Source organism: Salvelinus alpinus, chromosome 14, assembly GCF_045679555.1.
Source record: "Salvelinus alpinus chromosome 14, SLU_Salpinus.1, whole genome shotgun sequence".
Classification (NCBI taxonomy): domain Eukaryota; kingdom Metazoa; phylum Chordata; class Actinopteri; order Salmoniformes; family Salmonidae; genus Salvelinus; species Salvelinus alpinus.
Genome location: NC_092099.1, coordinates 27,036,553 through 27,059,107, shown reverse-complemented (window position 1 = coordinate 27,059,107; position 22,555 = coordinate 27,036,553). Strand labels below are relative to the sequence as shown.

General features: G+C 46.3%; 1 protein-coding gene across 5 annotated transcripts; it reads left to right on the top strand.

Moving 5' to 3' along the window:
• The first annotated feature begins 715 nt into the window (after nucleotides 1-715).
• Nucleotides 716-21,656, top strand: LOC139538676 (sentrin-specific protease 7-like). Of its 5 annotated transcripts, XM_071341010.1 has the most exons (24): nucleotides 716-899; nucleotides 4,780-4,928; nucleotides 5,258-5,415; nucleotides 5,538-5,609; nucleotides 6,345-6,460; nucleotides 7,046-7,288; nucleotides 7,423-7,490; nucleotides 8,873-9,021; nucleotides 9,161-9,560; nucleotides 14,657-14,793; nucleotides 16,340-16,471; nucleotides 16,603-16,636; nucleotides 17,123-17,356; nucleotides 17,474-17,913; nucleotides 18,068-18,198; nucleotides 18,344-18,460; nucleotides 18,594-18,713; nucleotides 18,793-18,885; nucleotides 19,232-19,449; nucleotides 19,920-19,975; nucleotides 20,094-20,137; nucleotides 20,232-20,300; nucleotides 20,476-20,626; nucleotides 20,879-21,656. In XM_071341010.1, exons 3-24 carry the CDS (start codon nucleotides 5,353-5,355, stop codon nucleotides 21,041-21,043), a joined length of 3,252 nt encoding a protein of 1,083 aa, XP_071197111.1. In that variant the 5' UTR covers nucleotides 716-899; nucleotides 4,780-4,928; nucleotides 5,258-5,352; the 3' UTR covers nucleotides 21,044-21,656. The 5 variants fall into 5 exon arrangements, with proteins under 5 accessions (XP_071197111.1, XP_071197112.1, XP_071197110.1 ...); XM_071341011.1 differs by lacking the exon at nucleotides 4,780-4,928 and having other exon boundaries at nucleotides 5,258-5,400; XM_071341009.1 differs by lacking the exon at nucleotides 4,780-4,928.
• Nucleotides 21,657-22,555: the final 899 nt, after the last annotated feature.

The following is a 22,555-nucleotide window of genomic DNA, read 5'->3' as shown; positions in this document are numbered from 1 at the left end:
GTGATGGCCTGCTCACCAACCCCTCCACCCAGGGACTGAGCTGGCTTGATGCCCCTGCTGCAGCTTCAGCTCCCGAGTGGCGCAGCGGTCTAAGGCACTGCATCTCAGTGCAAGAGGCGTCACTACAGTCCCTGGTTCGAATCCAGGCTGTATCACATCCGGCCGTGAATGGGAGTCCCATAGGGCGGCGCACAATTGGCCCAGTGTCGTCCGGGTTTGGCCGGGGTAGGCCGTCATTGTAAATAATAATTTGTTTTTAACTGATTTGCCTAGTTAAATAAAGGTTACATAAAAAAAATAAAAAAATAAAAAAAATTTGAACAGTAATATTTGAAAAGTATATGAATGACTTGTCTTTTATTGTTTTGTGTGCATATAACTTCTCAGAATGTAAATTATGAGCAATTAGATATTAAAGTATCTGATGAACTTTATCAAGAAGTGCAATGAATCATTAAAACATTTCTTGAATCATTAAAACATATCTGCAACATTAAATGAAAAATGTTATGTGGACCATGAGTAGCCTACATATCAAATAATTTGATACTATGAAGGTATATTAGAATAATTCAATGTATTTCATATTTAATATCATATAAATGTACATTTGTAACCAAATAATAAAGTCATAAAACAGACGTGGATGCAAATAATATTCTCATTCTATGGTCTCATATAGCTAGATTGTTCACTTCCGGAAACAACAGGATGTTCTTCTGAACCAGGAAAAGCTTGAAAACAACGGCAACCTTTGCCAACAACGTGTATTTATGATTTTATGTGCGTTGCAATTAATCAGCAAGATGATTTGGAGAGTGCAGTAGCTGTGTACATTTTCCGTCTCCTCATTCTTTGGTCACGCGTGTGTATGTTGCACTAACTCACTGTATTACCGAGTAAGTATGAGAACTGGGGACAAAAGTTATCTGCTAGCTAGCTAACGTTAGCCTATTCATAGATGCTAGCTAAGGCTCGCCTACACCAAATGTCTCTGAAGTTACAGGCAGCTTGTTGCCAGGTTTAGTTAGCTAGCTTGACTGTGTATAGTTGAATGATATTCTAGAATGACAAATGGCACATATGAAGATAACCATTATACGAGTAATATTTAACGTTAGCGAAATGCAACGAGTAGCGACCTGAGGACTAACCAGTGATTGCTAGCATAGTAGTCCATGGCACGGGCCAGACCCCCAAATGAGGGCCGGCGGGCTCACTCTTGGGGTGACGATGTCTCATGGCAGCTTTCTCCGTGTTATCACTCTTTTCATCCCTCCATCCCATTCATTTTTACCATTGTTCGTCATATCGTAAAATTCCAATGTCAGTATAGAACCAGTTATTGCTCACCTATAACGTTACCCTTTAATCATATTAGTAAACTTAGATTCACAACTAGCCATCAACATGTTGTAATGCTCATGCTTAAAAAAGTCAACCCTGATACATTTGGGTGGTCATGAAATTACCTTTTAAGTGGTATACATATAAACAACTTCAAATGTGACTCTGGGTGACAACATAAGGCTGTTTTTCCCAACATTATGAATGTTTTCCTTAAGAAATGGCTACCCAGTCCACTTCGTGTTTTGTTTCCTTTGCTTCCTTACTTCCTAGTATTGCAATACTGGTATTGTGACAACAATACCCTTGAAATTGGAGTGTTGGAAGCTTAGCCATATAATTCCATATAGTGGGGCAGCTATGGGGATTGTAACTTCGGTGATAAAAGCATTAAATTGCACACACACAGAACAGGGTTTTAAAAACATCTGTAGATACAGGACCATCACAGGATTCACGCATTAACGCCACTGAAGCCTTTTTCCAATATGGCTGCCAAACAACCCAATGGGGTGTTATTGGATCAATTTCGCATGACCATACCTGTATGAATCATAATTGTAGTATGCCCAATAATATCTTAAAATGGTCATAGGGATGTAGAATACACAACCAAATGAGCCAATTGTGCCAGCTATATAAATATGTTAAATGATTCACAGACCTGGGGTGTGCCCAAAAAGCTGTCCTGATCACTGATTTCTTAACATTTCAATGCTTAAAGGGGCAGTGCAGTTAATGTGATTTACGTGTTTTTTTTAAATTAATCTTTCCACACAGAGGTCGAAATAACACTTGAAATTGTGAAAATTTTGATAATGCAGTTTTTGTGTAAGGGCTATTTAGAAGAAAAAATGCCTGTAAATTTCAGTCTGTTCAGGTGGGATGGAACTTTTGGCCCAGATGACATCACAATGTGATCTGATTATAATAGACCAATGACTGTTAATCTGGGTAAGCGGGTGCGCTCTAGAGCATCCTATCAGCCAATCAGGGCTGTGTATGTAAATATCTTAACATTTGTTTCCTAACGCCCGTATGATCAGCCTGAGCATTTCCAGGGCCAAAGGAGGCTTGGGGATATAATTGATAAAAAATATATTTGAGTTTATTTCATTAAATAAACACAATGATTTGAAAGAATCAATTACAAAGACTGCATGGGGACTAATTGCAATATTTTATCTTTAAATAAAAGATTATTTTATACATGTACATATTCATGGCTGTGGGCTGATTTAAAATGATATACAATGTTATCCTATCAACTGTTTTCATAAAGCAGAGGATTAGAACACTTGTAAAATTCCGTGTGAATGCCAATATGTTTTAACCTATTATTTAGATGAGAGCAGAAAACCAAAATAACCACATAATAACCACATAATTAGTCAAAATGTAAAGGGATAATCCATCCCAAACCCCTAATTCCTATGTTAAACAGTGTCAAACTGTGTTAAATAACAGTAATATGTGAAAACTATATTTTTTGTGAACAAATTTTTATTTTTTGTCATTATAATAAGGTTGGTATGCGAAAATTGTTGTGGAAATCTTTGCAGCTCAAGTCCACAACAAAACCCACAATGCAATGCTCACTCTGGGCTGGCTAGCTATCTAGCAAATGTAAATCCACACAATAATACCAAAGTCAATATCAGCATGTGAAGTAGATGGCTAGCTGTAAAATTGCCTAAACAAACTGCACCCATTAATTTAGGAGTCTATCTCACCAAGTTCAAATTGCAACTCTGTTGCCCAGAGCAGGTGCAAAGTACGTTGCTATGGCAACGGGTCCTTACCCACAGACACACAGGTTGCGTTGCGAGATGGTACTTGAAGGAGAAACTGAGTTGAATAATTTACACTAAATTGAGCACATCTAAGCGAAATATATACTTTGTCATGATGATATAAACGGATGGACAAGTATGCCCATACCATCTATTGGCTGATTTGTCGAGTTGGATTGTAGGTCATTGTTTTAAGAGTGTCATGAAAATGATGGTGTGTTATCCTCTATCTCCAGTGACAAGAACCATGTGGCTATGATACGTTCTTGCATGATTTGTGATTTCACAGACGGACCACTGAGAACTTAAATCATGGGGAACATTTCATGATTTTTACTTCAGGGGGTGGATTATCCCTTTAAGATGTATTCTTACTATGGGGCTGTAGCAGGTTGGTCTGTTATTAGAAAACTAAAAGTATCAATTAATATAACTGGCCTCAACAGGCCCAACATTGGATTTTACTACATGGAATATCTGGGGCAGGTTTATAGTCCTCATAATGAAAATAGTTTAATAGGATAACACTGTATATCCTTTTAGTCAGCCCACATTCATGAATATTTACAAGTATAAATCCATTTTAAATGTTTGAAGATGAAATATTGCAATTAAGAATTTAAACATCTTCAGAAATCAGTGATTCTGACACCTTTTTGGGCACATTCTTACCACAGTTCTGTGAATAATTGAACATCTTTGTATATATGACACACTTGGCTCATTTGGTTGTGTATTCTACATCATTATTTACATTTACATTTAAGTCATTTAGCAGATGCTCTTATCCAGAGCGACTTACAAGTTGCCTGATGACTGGCAATGGAGAGAGAAAGAGAGAGTCGTGGTTGGGGAGTGGGCAGAGGAGGGTGTCTCAGAGCAGCAGAGAGGGGGGAGAGGATCGGAGAGATGATCCCCAATACAGAAAGAGACCCCATGACCACGACACACCCACCTCGACCCGCAAGGAGACGAGGTAATGCTGGGTTAAATGTTGCTGAATTTAGGATGCCAGTGAGCGATCGAGTTAAAACACAGAGTAAGTATACAGACAGTAGAATTTTGTTTGGGTGGCTTATAACCAATTTAAGATATTGTTGGGTGTATTACAATTGTTTCATACAGGTATGGTCATGCAAAATCGATCCAATAAGACCCCATTGAGTTGTTTGGTGCCATTTTGGAAAAAGGTTTCTGTGGGGTTAATGCGTGAACCCTGTGATGGCCCTGTATCTACAAATGTTTTTGAAACCCTTTTCTCACTGTGTGTGGAATTTGGTGCTTCTATCACCGATGTTACAATCCAAAACCATAGCTGCCCCAAGACATGAAATTCTAAGGGTAAGTTTCCAACATTCTAATGTCAATTGCACAATAAGGGCTATTTTTAAACAATTGTTGTAGGTGGTATTTTCAAAGTTGGTTATATTATATACAATTTGAAAGGTAATTTCATGACCTTTCAGATCCACTTGTCAAACAAAGTTTAAAATGTATCAGGGTTTCCATTTTAAAGCCATTTATACCTAACCTTCCAAAAATGTGTCTGATGGATAGCTGCGAATCTAAGCTTTCAATGATATATGATTAAAGTGTATATGTGAGCAATAACTTTAAGAATACTGACATTGTTTTTCAGCTGGTAAAACCGCTATGGTGAAAAATGAATGGGATGGAGGGATGAAAGAAATCGTGATAACACAGAGAAAGCTGCCTTTGCAGCACTGCTATCGCACAACTCTAGGGACATAGACCTTCAAGAAAATCACTGAGACATCGTCTTCCCAAGTGAGCCCGACCTGGCCCATGGACTATAGCATGCTAATGCTGTAAAATATATGCACCACACTGACCTGTCAAGATGCTGCTGTTCTTGTGGATTGAGAGATACAGAACATGTACCCATAATGAACCTGTAGTTGCTTACTAACTGCTATTGCAAGTTTATAAACAATACTTGTATTTGTCATGGCAAAAGCATTACACATTAAGTACAAACTAAAAATAATCACACTTGCACGCACCTGATACTGTATTTAACAACATACATCCCCAAGGTATGCACATTTAAACTGACAGATATGAAAGTGAATGTATACCATGTGTGTCTGCTGCAGATCTTTCTTGCTGCATCGCCATCGCTGCCTTGGTTGGTGACAGGAGGCTCTGGAGAAGGAGTGTCCATCAAGCCCTGAGGGACCATAGCTTGGTCATGATGGACCACAGGAGAGCTCTAACCATTTCACTGGCCGTTGACAAGGTGGATAACGCTCAAGTATGTCTGGCCTGCCTGGTTATATTAATTCATTGGGATTCCTAGTCTTTTTCTCAGTCAGTGTGCAAGAAATATAATCAATAATAGTGAGCATAGTAACAGTACCCCTTTCTGCTTTTTAGATGGGAAGTCCACTCAAAATCCCTAAGACCCTCCTTTCTTCAGAGTTGGGATGTGGGAATGAAGAGGCACAGGTAGATGTTATTCTCTTTGGGTAACCTTTCTCTTAAGGCGTCCGCATGGTAAACATCTGAAACAGTTCGTGCATATATCATGACGACGTTTCTGTTCGTTTTGGTTTTCGGCAAGGGTTTTCTCGGTTGTTCGTGCACACGGTATTTTTTTCTTGAGGCAAGCCGAAGTCTACGCCTTTTCGTCTGTGATTGGTCAACAGTAGGGATTCTTTAATGAAGTGTTTGTCGTCATTCAACGAGAGACGAATCGCTTTCATGTACATTTTTTCAGTTGAGAAAAACTGCACCAAACATCTTAGTTAGATGTAAAATTGTGCGACTAATATTTCAACAACAACAAAAAAATGAATGACAGATGTCTTGAGTTATGTTAGATTAATTCAGACTTCTGAGGAAGTGTATACTGGCTACGGTACTATTGCGACTTTTCAATCAAAGGTCTTTTAAGGGAGAATGCGAGCACACTCATTCAGTTCGCCTAGCCTAAGTAGGGCACACTAAGTAGGGCTTATGGGGTCAAACATTTAGTAAGAAACACAATTATACCTGAAAGACCTTAGCTGACCCCAAAACTTTCTCACCTTCTGTCCCTCTCTCCTTCACACACACAACATTAAAATGACTGAAAATAAATGAAACGACAGATTTCACCTTTAACCTTTTTCCCCAAGGTTTTAATATTGTGGTCAGGGCAGTGGGTCAGTAACTTTCCTCCTGCCTCCCTTTCTCCAACAGATTCATTGGTCCCAGATTGCTGGAGACAGAATCAAACTCCAAGATTCCCGTCAGCAGAATGGATCCATCTCTTTGGATCATGGCCAGGTGGCTTTAGCCCAAGCAGCAATGGACAGGTGAGGAGCAGCATTTATGGAGCCACAGATGGAAAGTTATGTTAGGAAGCAAGCATACGTAGTCTGGTTAGATTGTTGTAGGTTCATAGATGATTTTACTCTATAACACGGGCACTTAGTAAGATACAGCCTTTGTCTTAATCTTATACTGCCAAAATATACATTTGAAGTCATGTTATTATCTGTGAACTAATTGGGAGCCTTTGCACGGTAAAGTAGAATTAAGCCACTTTGTCATTGGGTGCAGTTTTCCAAACGTTCCACAGATGGGGCTCTTCCCCTAAGTATTATTCTCAAAGGTAGCTTACATGCTCCGGGTACACCACCATTACTGGTACTGTAGAGATATAGCTACAGCAGCAGTGCTTATCTTTACCACACAGACACACTGCCTGGTACTATCAACCCCATTCCACCTGTCTGCCCCTCCCCCTATAGCCTCACACAGTTTCCCTATTGGTTAACTAACATGTACATGGTCAGAATGGTTATCATATAAGCCGGAATGTCATATCAGGTCATGATGACACAGAATGGTCGTAGAGCTGTAAAGGTTCTGACTGGTTCCGTTCCTTCCTTCATCAGGCAGATCCAGTTGGTCCTCACGGACGTTTTAAAGACTGAACAGGGGCTGGCCTACCTGGACAAGAAAAGGCGTGGCCTGATGACTGGCAATGGAGAGAGAAAGAGAGAGTCGTGGTTGGGGAGTGGGCAGAGGAGGGTGTCTCAGAGCAGCAGAGAGGGGGGAGAGGATCGGAGAGATGATCCCCAATACAGAAAGAGACCCCATGACCACGACACACCCACCTCGACCCGCAAGGAGACGAGGTAATGCTGGGTTAAATGTTGCTGAATTTAGGATGCCAGTGAGCGATCGAGTTAAAACACAGAGTAAGTATACAGACAGTAGAATTTTGTTTGGGTGGCTTCTGACTTTCTTTCCTTCTTTCTCTCTTGTTTAGGTCACACCACAGAGGGGGGTCAGAGGAAGAAGAGGAGATGAAAGAAGTGATAATAGGAGAGGAGAACGGTGAGGACCAGGGGCCTCATTTATAAAAATTGCGTATGCACAAAATATGCCCTGAAACATGTGTCCGCCAGTTTTCACTCAAAAATTGCAATTTTTTTCAAAACTGAACTTGACGTGAGAATGTGCTTATCTTCCCTCAAACTTTAGACCATGAGTACGCACAGTTTCTAGTGGTTGAAGTATTGCATTACAAGAAGGCAAAAGTAGTAGCCTTGTGCAAATGTGGAATATATGGCACTCTTATTTATAATAAAAAACATGTAGCCTAGCTAAATATAATAACAAGATGCCAAATGTACAGTGTGCATCTCTCATTTAATTGGGCCTATTAGATATTATCGTTGTTTTTATTGAACCTTAATTTAACTAGTTCAGTTAAATGCTATCATAACTACAAGTTTTTGCTCTATGCATCTGACAGGGAGTGTAGTTTTATAACACAGTAGAATTTAACCGGTGAACAGACAGTTGATCTTTTGCATTGAGATGTATAGGCTACCACTGTAACTAGGCCTACTGTAGTTTAACATTTTATCAGAGTAGACACCGTTTCAGAATTCGCGGGCAGTGCAGCTTATTTAGGTTTGGGGAAAAGTGAAGGTAAAACGTTATTGCATTCGAAGAATCTGTTTACAGGTCCACAACAATTTGCAATTGTTTTTGTCTTTCAGAAATGGTCATATACAGCAAATGTCACTGCAAAAGAAAACATTCTGCCAACACCTCCAAAGACATTTGATCAAGTTTGCCATGCATTGCTATTTCCTTTAGATACTGTCTTGGCCTAATTCCAATACTTCCAAAGTATACAGCACATACGGGCGTTATTGTCACCATAAAAGGTGAATGATGGGTGTTTTTTCAGGCGGAGTTATAATGCTCGTTCAGGCGCGCACAAGTTTACGACAGGTTTGGTTTATAATGGAAACATGCATGTATGTATGTATGGCGTGCGCCAAATTAATAATCACAATATTTTTCTGCGTGCGCAATCTTTTCCGAAATTATACAGATATTTAGTGTTACATTTATGCAACGTTTATGAGGCCCAAGAGATGCAGTGAAGATCACACACACACTCCTACCGTCCTGCCCCCCCGAGGGTTCTCCTTATTGGAAAGGCTCTGCAGTATTCCTGGATTCAAGCCTGTTGTAAATAAACAAACACTTTACTTTATAGAGCTGTAAAACAAAGACCTGCTGAATCTGCACCTTTCTTTTCCTCTCTTACACACGCACACACACCCACATACACAGGCAACGTTGATTTAATTCTCTACGGTCGTTTGTTTTTCCATATCTGCTGCCCTACTTTCTGGAGAGTAGGAACACATTTATTGTATCTGGTGTGATAACTTTATCACCGTCCCTTTACTCTGCAGAGGGTAGTGTGTCAGGGAGGCGCAGGTCTGGGGTACCCCTGGAGGAGGTGACCTTTACTGAGGGGGACAGGCACCAGAAACAGCGTTACCCACAATCCACCAGGACCAGGAAGTCCAATTCAGGTTCAAGTGAATCCACACGCGCTGAGGTAGGATCTCTGGATAGAAGTTACCTTAATACTGACATTAAAGTTGTCTGACTTTAAGGCTAAAGCCAAAAACCTGAAAGCTAGAAACCATAGACAACCAGCCCCCAGCTTAACACAACCTTTATCCCTCTGTTTCCAGTGGGAGAGATGTAGGAGGGAGTCTGGGCTCTACTGTAATGGACAGATGAAGGATGGATGGATGAAGGATGGAGCGGTGGAGAGCTTGACCACAGACACCTCCAGGCGCTCCAGGGGGAGCGTGCTGCGCCTGTCCGGGGAGTCCAGAGGCGTGGGAGGACTTCTCCCAAAACGGCTCTGTCTGGAGGGGACAGGGGCCAGAGACACCAATGTAGCATCCATAGAGGTAGAGGTGGATCCCTCTGACTTTGACGGGACCTTGATGGTTGTCACTGTGGGGGAAGACGAGGAAGTTGTTAGCCCCTCTAACCCCAGCTGTGGAAAGGAGAGGAGAGGAACCCTGAGGCTGTGCCTGTCCTCCAGCCAGGATAGGTCACCCAAACCCAGCCCTGCTGAACCCAGTGAGTATAGAGCACACTGTATGCTGCATACCTTCACTCCTGTTGTGTGTGCTTCTTTCACCCCATCTCTCTTATTGAAACAAACATACAGAAATAAAGAAACACACAGATTCCTCCCCCTCCTGGAGTGGTTACATTATAATGTAGTAACAACGTGCATGCCCTGCCCACCTGAGCATCTGTATACCTTATATTTCCTCTGTTTGAGGGGTCAAATCCACTTGTCACTTAAATCTCACTCGATTATTTGCTTTCATTTTACTCCTGCGACTCTTTCATACTCTTGCTTGTGCCTTTCGTTAGCGTTACGACCACAGACATTTTTATAATGACCTGTCAGACACCCCGGCAATGGCTGAAATGAGCTCAATGGAATACATTGTCTTTCTGTTGCATCTCTAAGAACGATAAAGCTTCATCTGAGATTTAACACTCCGTCTAGAAACTTATCCTGCTATTGACACACTTGTTGAATTCTACAACAGTAATTAATGAGGCTAGACAGCGCAGGTGGGTGCAGGTAGGGAAGACGGTGCAGGTGGGTGCAGGTAGAGAAGACGGAGCAGGTGGGGAAGACGGAGCAGGTAGGGAAGACGGAGCAGGTGGGTGCAGGTGGGGAAGACGGTGCAGGTGGGGAAGACGGAGCAGGTGGGTGCAGGTGGGGAAGACGGAGCAGGTGGGTGCAGGTGGGGAAGACGGAGCAGGTGGGTGCAGGTGGGGAAGACGGAGCAGGTGGGTGCAGGTGGGGAAGACGGAGCAGGTGGGGAAGACGGAGCAGGTGGGTGCCGTTAGGGAAGACGGTGCAGGTGGGTGCAGGTAGAGAAGACGGAGCAGGTGGGGAAGACGGAGCAGGTGGGTGCAGGTAGGGAAGACGGAGCAGGTGGGTGCAGGTGGGGAAGACGGTGCAGGTGGGGAAGACGGAGAAGGTGGGTGCAGGTGGGGAAGACGGAGCAGGTGGGTGCAGGTGGGGAAGACGGAGCAGGTGGGTGCAGGTAGGGAAGACGGAGCAGGTGGGTGCCGTTAGGGAAGACGGTGCAGGTAGAGAAGACGGAGCAGGTGGGGAAGACGGAGCAGGTGGGTGCAGGTAGGGAAGACGGAGCAGGTGGGTGCAGGTAGGGAAGACGGAGCAGGTGGGTGCAGGTAGGGAAGACGGAGCAGGTGGGTGCAGGTGGGGAAGACGGTGCAGGTAGGGAAGACGGAGCAGGTGGGTGCAGGTAGGGAAAACGGAGCAGGTGGGTGCAGGTGGGGAAGACGGAGCAGGTGGGTGCAGGTAGGGAAGACGGAGCAGGTGGGTGCAGGTAGGGAAGACGGAGCAGGTGGGTGCAGGTAGGGAAGACGGAGCAGGTGGGTGCAGGTAGGGAAGACGGAGCAGGTGGGTGCAGGTAGGGAAGACGGAGCAGGTGGGTGCAGGTAGGGTAGACGGAGCAGGTGGGTGCAGGTGGGGAAGACGGAGCAGGTGGGTGCAGGTGGGGAAGACGGAGCAGGTGGGGAAGACGTAGCAGGTGGGTGAAGGTAGGGAAGACGGAGCAGGTGGGTGCAGGTAGGGAAGACGGAGCAGGTGGGTGCAGGTAGGGAAGACGGAGCAGGTGGGTGCAGGTGGGGAAGACGGTGCAGGTGGGGAAGACGGTGCAGGTAGGGAAGACGGTGCAGGTAGGGAAGACGGAGCAGGTGGGTGCAGGTAGGGAAGACGGAGCAGGTGGGTGCAGGTAGGGAAGACGGAGCAGGTGGGTGCAGGTAGGGAAGACGGAGCAGGTGGGTGCAGGTAGGGAAGACGGAGCAGGTGGGTGCAGGTAGGGAAGACGGAGCAGGTGGGTGCAGGTAGGGAAGACGGAGCAGGTGGGTGCAGGTGGGGAAGACGGAGCAGGTGGGGAAGACGGTGCAGGTAGGGAAGACGGAGCAGGTGGGTGCAGGTAGGGAAGACGGAGCAGGTGGGTGCAGGTAGGGAAGACGGAGCAGGTGGGTGCAGGTAGGGAAGACGGAGCAGGTGGGGAAGACGTAGCAGGTGGGTGAAGGTAGGGAAGACGGAGCAGGTGGGTGCAGGTAGGGAAGACGGAGCAGGTGGGTGCAGGTAGGGAAGACGGAGCAGGTGGGTGCAGGTAGGGAAGACGGAGCAGGTGGGTGCAGGTGGGGAAGACGGTGCAGGTAGGGAAGACGGAGCAGGTGGGTGCAGGTAGGGAAGACGGAGCAGGTGGGTGCAGGTGGGGAAGACGGAGCAGGTGGGTGCAGGTGGGGAAGACGGAGCAGGTGGGGAAGACGGAGCAGGTGGGTGCAGGTGGGGAAGACGGAGCAGGTGGGAGCAGGTAGGGAAGACGGAGCAGGTGGGTGCAGGTAGGGAAGACCGAGCAGGTGGGTGCAGGTAGGGAAGACGGAGCAGGTGGGTGCAGGTAGGGAAGACGGAGCAGGTGGGTGCAGGTAGGGAAGACGGAGCAGGTGGGTACAGGTGGGGAAGACGGAGCAGGTGGGTGCAGGTGGGGAAGACGGTGCAGGTAGGGAAGACGGAGCAGGTGGGTGCAGGTAGGGAAGACGGAGCAGGTGGGTGCAGGTAGGGAAGACGGAGCAGGTGGGTGCAGGTAGGGAAGACGGAGCAGGTGGGGAAGACGGAGCAGGTGGGTGCAGGTAGGGAAGACGGAGCAGGTGGGTGCAGGTAGGGAAGACGGAGCAGGTGGGTGCAGGTAGGGAAGACGGAGCAGGTGGGTGCAGGTAGGGAAGACGGAGCAGGTGGGGAAGACGGAGCAGGTGGGGAAGACGGTGCAGGTGGGGAAGACGGAGCAGGTAGGGAAGACGGAGCAGGTGGGTGCAGGTAGGGAAGACGGAGCAGGTGGGTGCAGGTAGGGAAGACTGAGCAGGTGGGAGCAGGTAGGGAAGACTGAGCAGGTGGGAGCAGGTAGGGAAGACGGAGCAGGTGGGTGCAGGTAGGGAAGACTGAGCAGGTGGGAGCAGGTAGGGAAGACGGAGCAGGTGGGTGCAGGTAGGGAAGACGGAGCAGGTAGGGAAGACGGAGCAGGTGGGTGCAGGTAGGGAAGACGGAGCAGGTGGGTGCAGGTGGGGAAGACGGTGCAGGTAGGGAAGACGGAGCAGGTAGGGAAGACGGAGCAGGTGGGTGCAGGTAGGGAAGACGGAGCAGGTGGGTGCAGGTAGGGAAGACTGAGCAGGTGGGAGCAGGTAGGGAGACGGAGCAGGTGGGTGCAGGTAGGGAAGACGGAGCAGGTAGGGAAGACGGAGCAGGTGGGTGCAGGTAGGGAAGACGGAGCAGGTGGGTGCAGGTAGAGAAGACGGAGCAGGTGGGGAAGACGGAGCAGGTGGGTGCAGGTAGAGAAGACGGAGCAGGTGGGGAAGACGGAGCAGGTGGGTGCAGGTAGGGAAGACGGAGCAGGTGGGTGCAGGTAGGGAAGACGGAGCAGGTGGGTGCAGCCCTGTTCCACCTCTATGTTAGTGTATTTATGCAAATGAGGCACATCATCTTTATTTTTAACACAACAAATTAAAAAAATACATAATACCATTAGAACATATGAGTGCATTCTAAGAAAAAAAAAGTGAAATCCCTGAAATCCATTAATTATTTGTCCGTGCCAGTAAAATGTTTTATGTGCCATAATTCAGTCCATATCCGATGGATTTTAAAAATGCTAAAAGTTTAGAGTATCTTCATTCTTTGCCTGTTGCATTTATTAGTATTGTTTTAAAACCTTTTAACAATTTTGATGACCGTTGCTAAATGTAGTCTATTTTTCTGCTTCGGGCGCTGAGCCTGAGCCCTTCAGTGTCTGTTAATGATGACAACTGGGTGTGTGATTGCGACTGTCAGTATGCCCAGTGTGTGTGTATATGTCTCTGCCAGTATCGCCTTTTTGTGTGTAAAAAAAAGTATATGTGTGCTTGCATGTGTGTGCCATAGCACTAGCTGTGGCCTACAACACTTTGCCATTGCTATGGTTACTGCCCCCCCAACATAGCACTAGCTGTGGCCTACAACACTTTGCCATTGCTATGGTTACTGCCCCCCCAACATAGCACTAGCTGTGGCCTACAACACTTTGCCATTGCTATGGTTACTGCCCCCCCAACATAGCACTAGCTGTGGCCTACAACACTTTGCCATTGCTATGGTTACTGCCCCCCCAACATAGCACTAGCTGTGGCCTACAACACTTTGCCATTGCTATGGTTACTGCCCCCCCAACATAGCACTAGCTGTGGCCTACAACACTTTGCCATTGCTATGGTTACTGCCCCCCCCCCAACATAGCACTAGCTGTGGCCTACAACACTTTGCCATTGCTATGGTTACTGCCCCCCCAACATAGCACTAGCTGTGGCCTACAACACTTTGCCATTGCTATGGTTACTGCCCCCCCAACATAGCAGGACAGCATTGCTGTCCCTGTCTTTGTTTCATAGTCCATTACACCACAGTCGTGTGTGTGTAATATAGGGTTGGGTGTTATCCAGATGTCCATACCGTTCCAGTACCATACGGTATTACCGGTAGTGCACACAAGGGCGGCTATTTCTTTGCAAACGTAAAAAATAAATAAGTATGCTAACAAAGTACTTGTGAAATCCCATAGCGGGCGCTACGTAAATGCTAACAAGCGCAAGCGAACATAAACTAAATGCAAGGACAGACAACCCAGCTCATTAAGTTCTCAAAGGACTACACTCGAACTTGATCCAGGAGGGGATTGATAGTCTGCTGTAACCAAGAATCTTCTGATTTTATAAGTTAGCCACCTATAGCTAGCAAGTTAGCAAATCAAATGCATAGCTGGAGCCTTGAGCTGGAGATGGTTAACTTATACTAGTTATAAGATATTTACTTGGCAAACATTAGTAGTGAATTTCTATTGTAACTTGATCACCTCTCTTTGCTGCTCAACTGTGGAGGTCACATCACATCCACTTATGTTTGCGCCATGTGCTAGTTGTTAACAAATGTACCTGAATTTAATTAGAATTTAGAAAATTAGAATTTTGAAAATCGTACGCTCTTTATTTCAAAATATCTCAGTATACAGTATACTGCCCAAGCCTAGTGTGTAACAGTATTTCACTGCAACAGGTTTAATCTGTGTGTGTGTGTGTGTGTTTTCTAGTTGTTCTCTCCAGTGATGAGGAGGAGGTAGTCACCCCGTCCCGCAGTTCAGTCCTTCGGCCACAGACTGGCGCTAGTGAGTCTAAGCCCCAGAGAAATCATTCTCAGGAACAAATGGTGGCAGAGATGCACTCTCAGGTGGGCAAAAACAACTTCTGACATCACAAAGGATGGAATAGGGGGATCTCACAATGGATGACATCACAGAGGGCAGAATAGGGGACATGCTGCTTGCTTAGTGAGTACCACTTCCTCCTGGTTCGGCTAACACCGATGCTCGATCCCAGAACCACTGCCTTGCTAGAACATATGACCGCCCTCTTGAAGCGTCTTACCAGTCAGCTCCACGTGTAAAGCTAGCTGTTCAGACACTTCAGGCTGAGGAGTAGGCTTCACACATCCCCGTGTTCTACACTAACGCTCATTGACATAGGCTGGTAGCAAAGCTAGCCAAAGGGCATTTTTACCGGTTTAAGTGTTTAAAAAAAAAGAAGTATAATGCAGTTGATTGGCGACATGACACAAACGTTATGTTAAGCAGGACATTCATACGAGCCTTACAATCCAATTCTAATCTAAAAGAAGTGTGAAATGCACTCATGAGCAACATGTAAATTTAATTTTCTTTTGCCGTCAGTTGAGGTTTTCTGCTAGTTTAAAAGCGACTGAGATTTTGTATGAAAAGCGCTATATAAAATACACCTATTGTCATTGTGAGAACTCCCAGTGTTTTCCCCTATGGTGGGGAAATTGTGAATAGCGACTCAAGAGTATAGATTACAGTGATGTCACAAAGGGCTGCTCACAGAGGGATGAGAGTACAGAGTCAGGTGGTGTTAGTGAGGGAGGGCGTTGCGTGACTAGACTGGCCCGAGGGGGTAGAACCACCACCTGCTGCCTGCCAGGCTTTAGAGGCCAGTGTGGGGATACTGTAGCTCCCACGTAATGTAGTCGGTCAAATCATAGGAGGACGAGCCAAATGCCCTCGGCTGCACCACAAACAAATGAACACGCATACACTGCATTATCAAAAGTATGCTTGTCGAACATCTCATTCCAAAATAATGGTCATTAATATGAGGTTGGTCCTCCCTTTGCTGCTATAACAGCTTCCACTCTTCTGGCAACCGAGAACAGACGATTTCTACCAGCTATGCGCTTCAGCACTTGCCGGTCCTGTTCTGTGAGAGTATGTGGCCTACCACTTCGCGGCTGAGCCGTTGTCGCTCCTAGACGTTTCCACTTCACAATAACAGCACTTACAGTTGACCGGGGCAGCTCTAGCAGAGCAGAAATTTGATGAACTGACTAGTTGGAAAGGTGGCATCCTATGACTGTGCCATGTTGAAAGTCATTGAGGGCTTCAGTAAGGCCAATCTACTGCCAATGTTTCTATGGAGATTGCATGGCTGTGTGCTGGATTTTATACACCTGTCATCAACGCATGTGGCTGAAATAGCCGAATCCACTAAATTGAAGGGGTGTCCACATAGTTTTGTCTATATATAGTGTATGTTAAACCGATCTGTTGATTAACTAAGTCTCTCGCACACAAACCCTTTCTATGTCTCCTTGTTTATCTGGATTCTCTTGTGCCCTTGTTATCAGAAAGCATGGTTGTTGTGTGCTTGCATGCACTTGTGTGTGTCACTTATCAAAGTGTTTGTGTGTGTGTTTGTTTCAGTTGGTGCCTGTGGTGGTGACAGGATTTGGGGTGGCCCCCTTCCCCAGCACTGAGGACTCTGAGAATATGGGCCTGCCCTTCTCTTCCCTGCACTGTGGGGGGGTCCGTGGGGAGGCCAGCGGGAACCTCAGGGTAATGCTCTGAACACTGTGCTCCGACTGTGGAGAAGATGCAGTACATACTAGAATAAACATTCAATACATAGTGGCTTGTACTCTTGCAGTGCTTATGTGACGTGTGGCCCTTTCTTTCCTCCTCTGCAGATCACAAACCAAAGAATCATCATACCAATTCAAGGTAATTCAGCACCCTCTTGTTTTGTGTTGTCGCCACAGCTTTTACCATCCATTCCTGGTCCTCTATTTAACCTTTAATCCTTTTGGAACAATGGCATTATTACTTGGTCCAACCTGAACGAGACCGCGTGTGGTCGCTAGCCCCTCTGGTCGCTAGCCCCTCGTGTGGTGGCTATATAAAAACTCTGTCTTGAAATAGATCCTGTTGTGGTCCTCCTGTCTGTCTGCATACCATCCTCATCTTCAGCTGAGTGCACACGTGTGTGTCTTTGTGTGTGTGTGTGTGTGTGAGACCCTCAGGGCTTTTGTGCTCTTTTTCACCTTTCTGCTGGTGAAATCTGTCTGCAGAGAGCTAACGTGCTTTCCCCTGTGACTCCTGATCACTACTGTATGTGGAATAGTAAGTTTTCCTGGTCTTTGTCTCCTGAATAAGCCCCAGGTTTAGATGACCAGGTTGTTGACCCCTCTCTCTCCCCTCTGTCTTCAGAGCCTTCGGGCCTGGTAGAAGTGATGGTGACTGTGGAGCGCTGTCAGCTGTGGCGGTACAGCGTCTGGGACAGGGAGGAGCTACAGGAGAGAGGGCTGGGGTGGGAGGGTGAGGGGGAGAGGGGGCAGCCCCCCCCCGCCCTCCTCCTCCTCTACGTGTCAGACACCCAGGCAGCCGCCGTCCAAGAAGACCTGAGTGAGCTGTCAATCAAACAGGCCTTAGACCCACCCACTGGTGAGAGCCTGCCTTGTGGAACCAAAGTGTGTGTGTGGTGTTTGCTCAAGTGTGTGTACGCCTATGTGCTATGCAAATGTATTTGATTGTGTTGTTTGAATGTGTGTGTGTTCACAGGTCAAGCCAGTCCCTTTCTCTTGCTCACTCTGTGCGACCCTCTGGAGGGGGTGGAGGGGGCTCTCCTTCGCTCCATCCTCGACATCATCTGTCTCAACAACACCCCGCACGTCGACGCTGCAAGGCTCCGTGGCAGCTCTCCTGTCAACTGGGTTGTTGACCTCCACAGTCCCCTCCTGTCATTGGATGACAGTCTGGTGCTGGTCAGCAGAACTGGACTGGATCCGCAGCTACTCTCCCTACTGGGCCATAACAGTGCCAAGCCTGGGACAGAGCCAGACCAGGACCAAGAACCAGAACAGAACAGAGACACACCTGGGCTGGAGCTGGACCCTCTGGACCGAGAGGTGGAGGGGGAGTCACAGACACTACCAGACACAGAGACAGACGTACAGATGGAGGAGGAGCAGAGGGAGGTAGAGATCGTACCCCTCACTGAGGTTGGTAGTACTTTGAGTGTGTTTGAGTGCGGATGTGTGTGTGACTGATGTCAATAAGCTCAACCATAACAAAACCCTAAGCTCGTAACATTTAATAATCAAATTGACAACAAGTAACCCATTATACTACCTCTGTCATTTGTCACCCCTCCAGGGGAGTCCAGTCCAGCCCAGACCCGTGTACACAGTGTGTCACCACAGAACCAGAGGCTCCTACTCTGTGTACCTGGGCCCCAAGCCTGGCTCCAACTGGACCCGGTACACACACCAGGGCCCCACACGCAGGCAAGCTACACAACTTGTTGAGTCTTTGAAACAGGTGTGTTAGCCTGCACACCCAATGAATCTCCAGGACCTGAGACGGAGACACTTGCTGTAGAGAAACGTGTAGATATATGGCTCAACTTCTTTCTCATCCTCCTGTTCTTAGGTTGATCCAGTTTCCTCCACCGCCTTCCAAAGGAGGGATCACCGTGACAACAGAAGATCTGGAGTGCCTTGACAATGGCCAGTTCCTGAATGATGTCATCATCGATTTCTACCTCAAGTGAGTGTGACATCAGTGATTGCATGGAGTATCTACCCTAACGGAGACATCCTCTGTACACAACAAAAAAACTGTTTGGGTCAAAATGGAGGACAGTTTCAACCCCTGCACGGCTCTGTCTCTGTCCCAACAGGTATCTGCTCCTGGAGAGGGCTCCACAAGATGTGGCTGATCGCTCTCATGTCTTCAGCAGCTTCTTCTACAAGCAGCTCACACGCAGAGACAACGCAAGTGAGGACAGCACCAGCATCTCGTAAGTGTGTGTGTGTATTTTGGTTTATCATTCATGCATTTGTATTGCAGTGTATGTTACATGTGTTGTCTGTCTCCAGAGCGCAGCAGCGGCGGCACCAGAGAGTGAAGACATGGACACGACATGTGGACATCTTCAAGAAAGACTTCCTGTTTGTGCCTGTCAATCAGGAGTGAGTGACACACACACACACACACACACACACACACACACACACACACACACACACACACACACACACACACACACACACACACACACACACACACACACAGTTTTGATTTAAAAAAACTTTTTTTTTTACTATTACACATTCTGTTTTCCTTAACCCTAAACCTAACCCCACTCTTAACCCCAAAACCATAAACCTAACCCTTGAGCTTAAAATAGCATTTTAACTAATTCCTACCCTTTTAGGAAATTTGGGGTCCTGATAATGTAGGAAAAGAAGTACACGCACACATACACGCACATCAATAAACCATGTGACTTATAGTGCTTTCTTCCTTGTATGACAGAGCCCACTGGTACTTGGTGGTGATCTGCTTCCCTGGCCTGGAGGATCCCCAGTGTGAGGAGTGGAGCAGCCCAGCCTCGCTGAGGGGAACAGGGGGGGAGAAGCCAGGCAAGGCCCAGGCTGAAGAGAAGGCCTCCGGGTCTGAAAAGCTTAATGGTGTCACTGATGTTCCCCCTGGTCCCACCAACACTGACAACCAAGACAAACTGACACTTACAGGTATGTGTGACTAAACTATTCTCATCATGTCTCTCACAGGACGTTAGACCTTTGTGAAACCATCAAACGTACATAATATTTCAACATGAGTGAATATTTGCATTGCTCTAGGAAGTATGACTATGGGTAGTCTAGATAAATGCACCTTCTTTCAGATGTATTTGGGCACAGAATGAAAAACTAAAGCTGTAGCAGGATGGAGCCAGAACATTTAGGAGAGAGAATTGTTTAAGAGCTGCTCTGGTTTTTTGTAATCCAAAAACAATCAGAACACCAGTCACAGACAGAAACCGGGAATGACGCCGGAACTAAATAGGCTTTAATCTACTGTGTTTTTATGAGACTAAGACACAATCCATTCTCTATGTCACTGTGCTGCGATAACATACATCATGACCGTAAGAACTACTGAAACCCTGGGATGGAACATGAGGAGGATAATGCTGCTGATGATGATGTTTCCTCTGTAGTTTCAGAGAGTGTTGTCCAGGGTGACTCAGTACTCCAGCCCCCTTCTGGTCCTCCGGTAAGACACAACTGTCTTTAGGGCTCTTATGTTGGCTCTCAAGTTCTCATATTTCATTGTTTTCCGTCTCTCTCCCTCGGTTCTCTTTCTTACCTTCTGTCATTCTTCTTCTCCCTAGGACTGCACTGAGAAGACCTGCCACAGAGAGAATGTCTGTAAAAGGTGAGTGGAAAGACACACACACACACACACACATACAAAGAGCTCATAACTGGATGTTTATATGCAATTGTGAAATGCTTTTCTCTTATCTCAGACCCTGCATTCTCATCATGGACTCCCTCAAGTTCTCCCTCCATGAGCGTGTCTTCAAACTCTTACGGGAGTGAGTGTGTTCACTTTTCGTGTGTGTTAAATATCTGTAGACAGAATGGGTGTGTATATGCCTGTGTCTGTGTGTTAGATATCTGTAGACAGAATGGAAGGGTGTTTGTGTGTGTGTGTGAATATGTTCCTTATGGGTGTTAAATGTACTCTCTCTCTCTCTGTGTCTCTGTCAGGTACTTGCAGTCAGAGTGGGAGGTGCGTCAGGGCTCTGTGCGTGAGTTCAGTTCTGAGCAGATGAGAGGCTCCCACTGTAAAGTCCCTCTACAGGACAACAGCAGTGACTGCGGCCTATACCTGCTGCAATACGTTGAGAGTTTCCTGCAGGTAACTATGTACCTGAAATAAGAATGCACACATACATACACATTCACACACTTCCCACCTGTAACCAGCCGGGTATTGAACTGGTGCGTCGGAACAACTCAAGACCATGTTAGCCAACTGAGCTAAAGCTTGAGTCTTCTGGTCTCAGGCAAGGTTACTTATGTTTTTCTCTTATGAGAACATACACAAACACATATGCTGGCATACACCTACAGACACCTTGTATCTCTCTCCTGACCTTTCTCCCTTTAGGACCCTGTGGTGCACTTTGAGCTCCCCCTGCGCCTAGAACACTGGTTCCCACGGCAACAGGTGCGGAGGAAACGAGACGAAATCAGGGACCTGGTGTTGAACCTGTACAGACACCAGAGGGGCACGGTGGGTAGTATAGGAAACATGGGAAATGTAGGCAGTTAGGCACAGTAACCGCCTTCGGAATCTGCTCATGCTGAGCAACCAGGAAATTGACATTTCAGCCAGTGATATGGAAATATGATTTCTTAGACAATAAGCGTATGTAGTTGTTTCACCGGCCAGCAGGGCCGTTCAAACATACAGTACATGCAGATGTCTCATCATGTCAACAAGAAATTAGCCCCTAACATCAGATGTTGCTTTAATGACGTAAATCCAACTGAGGATGGATATAAAAGACTTGCTGTTGAGTTGCTGTAGCTCAGGTTCTTGTTTGAAGTTGGTGCATTAAAGGGTCATTCCACAGAAATTCAACAGTTAAAACTGTTATTCTTTACCGTTTCAGTAGAATGCCCCTTTAAAGAGTCTGTCCCCACTGCACCTTCTAGATAGAACCACATACCACCACTATAGCCTCATTTAACACAAGAGATCAGATTCAACAGGGTCTCCCTTTTATTCTTTTACCTGTTTTACGATGAATTTCCCCCCCATGTGATTCTATTGTAAATGTTATGTCAGTTTGATTTTTATATGTGGATTTTGTTTTAAAATGTACATTTTGATGAAAACGTGTTTTGAATATGAAATATAATAAATGCATTTGTAGTCGGAATTACAATTCATTACCCAGGAGGTGACCTACTGGCACAACCAACTTAGCCGAGTGGTTGTAAAACAAACATACAGATTTCGGGGTAAAGCTGGGGGGGGGGGGGGATTTTGTAGGATTTAGGAAAGAGTCTCTGGCCCTGTCCAGAAACAACCCCTAGCCATTAGCATTGTGTTGATCTGATTTGTGTGTGTGTGTCAAATCCAATCACATTTTATTCGTCACATGCGCCAAATACAACAGCGGAGAGAACAGTCGATGACCTGGGTGGCTGGAGTCTTTGACAATTTTTAGGTACTTCCTCTGACACAGCCTGGTATAGAGGTCCTGGATGGCAGCAAGCTTGGCCCCAGTGATTTATTGGGCCGTTCGCACTACCCTTTGTAGATGCCGAGCATTTGCCATACCAGGCAGTGATGCAACCAGTCTGGATGCTCTCTGGTGCAGCTGTAGAACCTTTTGACGATCTGAGGACCCATGATAAATCTTTTCAGTCTCCTGAGGGGTTTTGTCGTGCCCTCTTCACGACTGTCTTGGTATGCTCGGACCATGTTAGTTTGTTGGTGATGTGGACACCAAGGAACTTGAAGCTCTAAACCTGCTCCACTGCAGAATGGGGGCATGCTCGGTCCTCTTTTTCCTGTAGTCCACAATCATCTCCTTTATCTTGATCATGTTGAGGGAGAGGTTGTTGTCCTGGCACCACACGGCCAGGTCTCTGACTTCCTCCCTATAGGGTGTCTTGTCAGTGATCAGGCCTACCACTGTTGTGTCATCGGCGAACTTGATGATGATGATGTTGGAGTCGTGCCTGGCCGTGCAGTCATGAGTGAGGGTCTCCTGTGTTGAGGATGAGCGTGGCGGATGTGTTGTTACCTACCCTCTCTCGTTCTTTCTCTCGG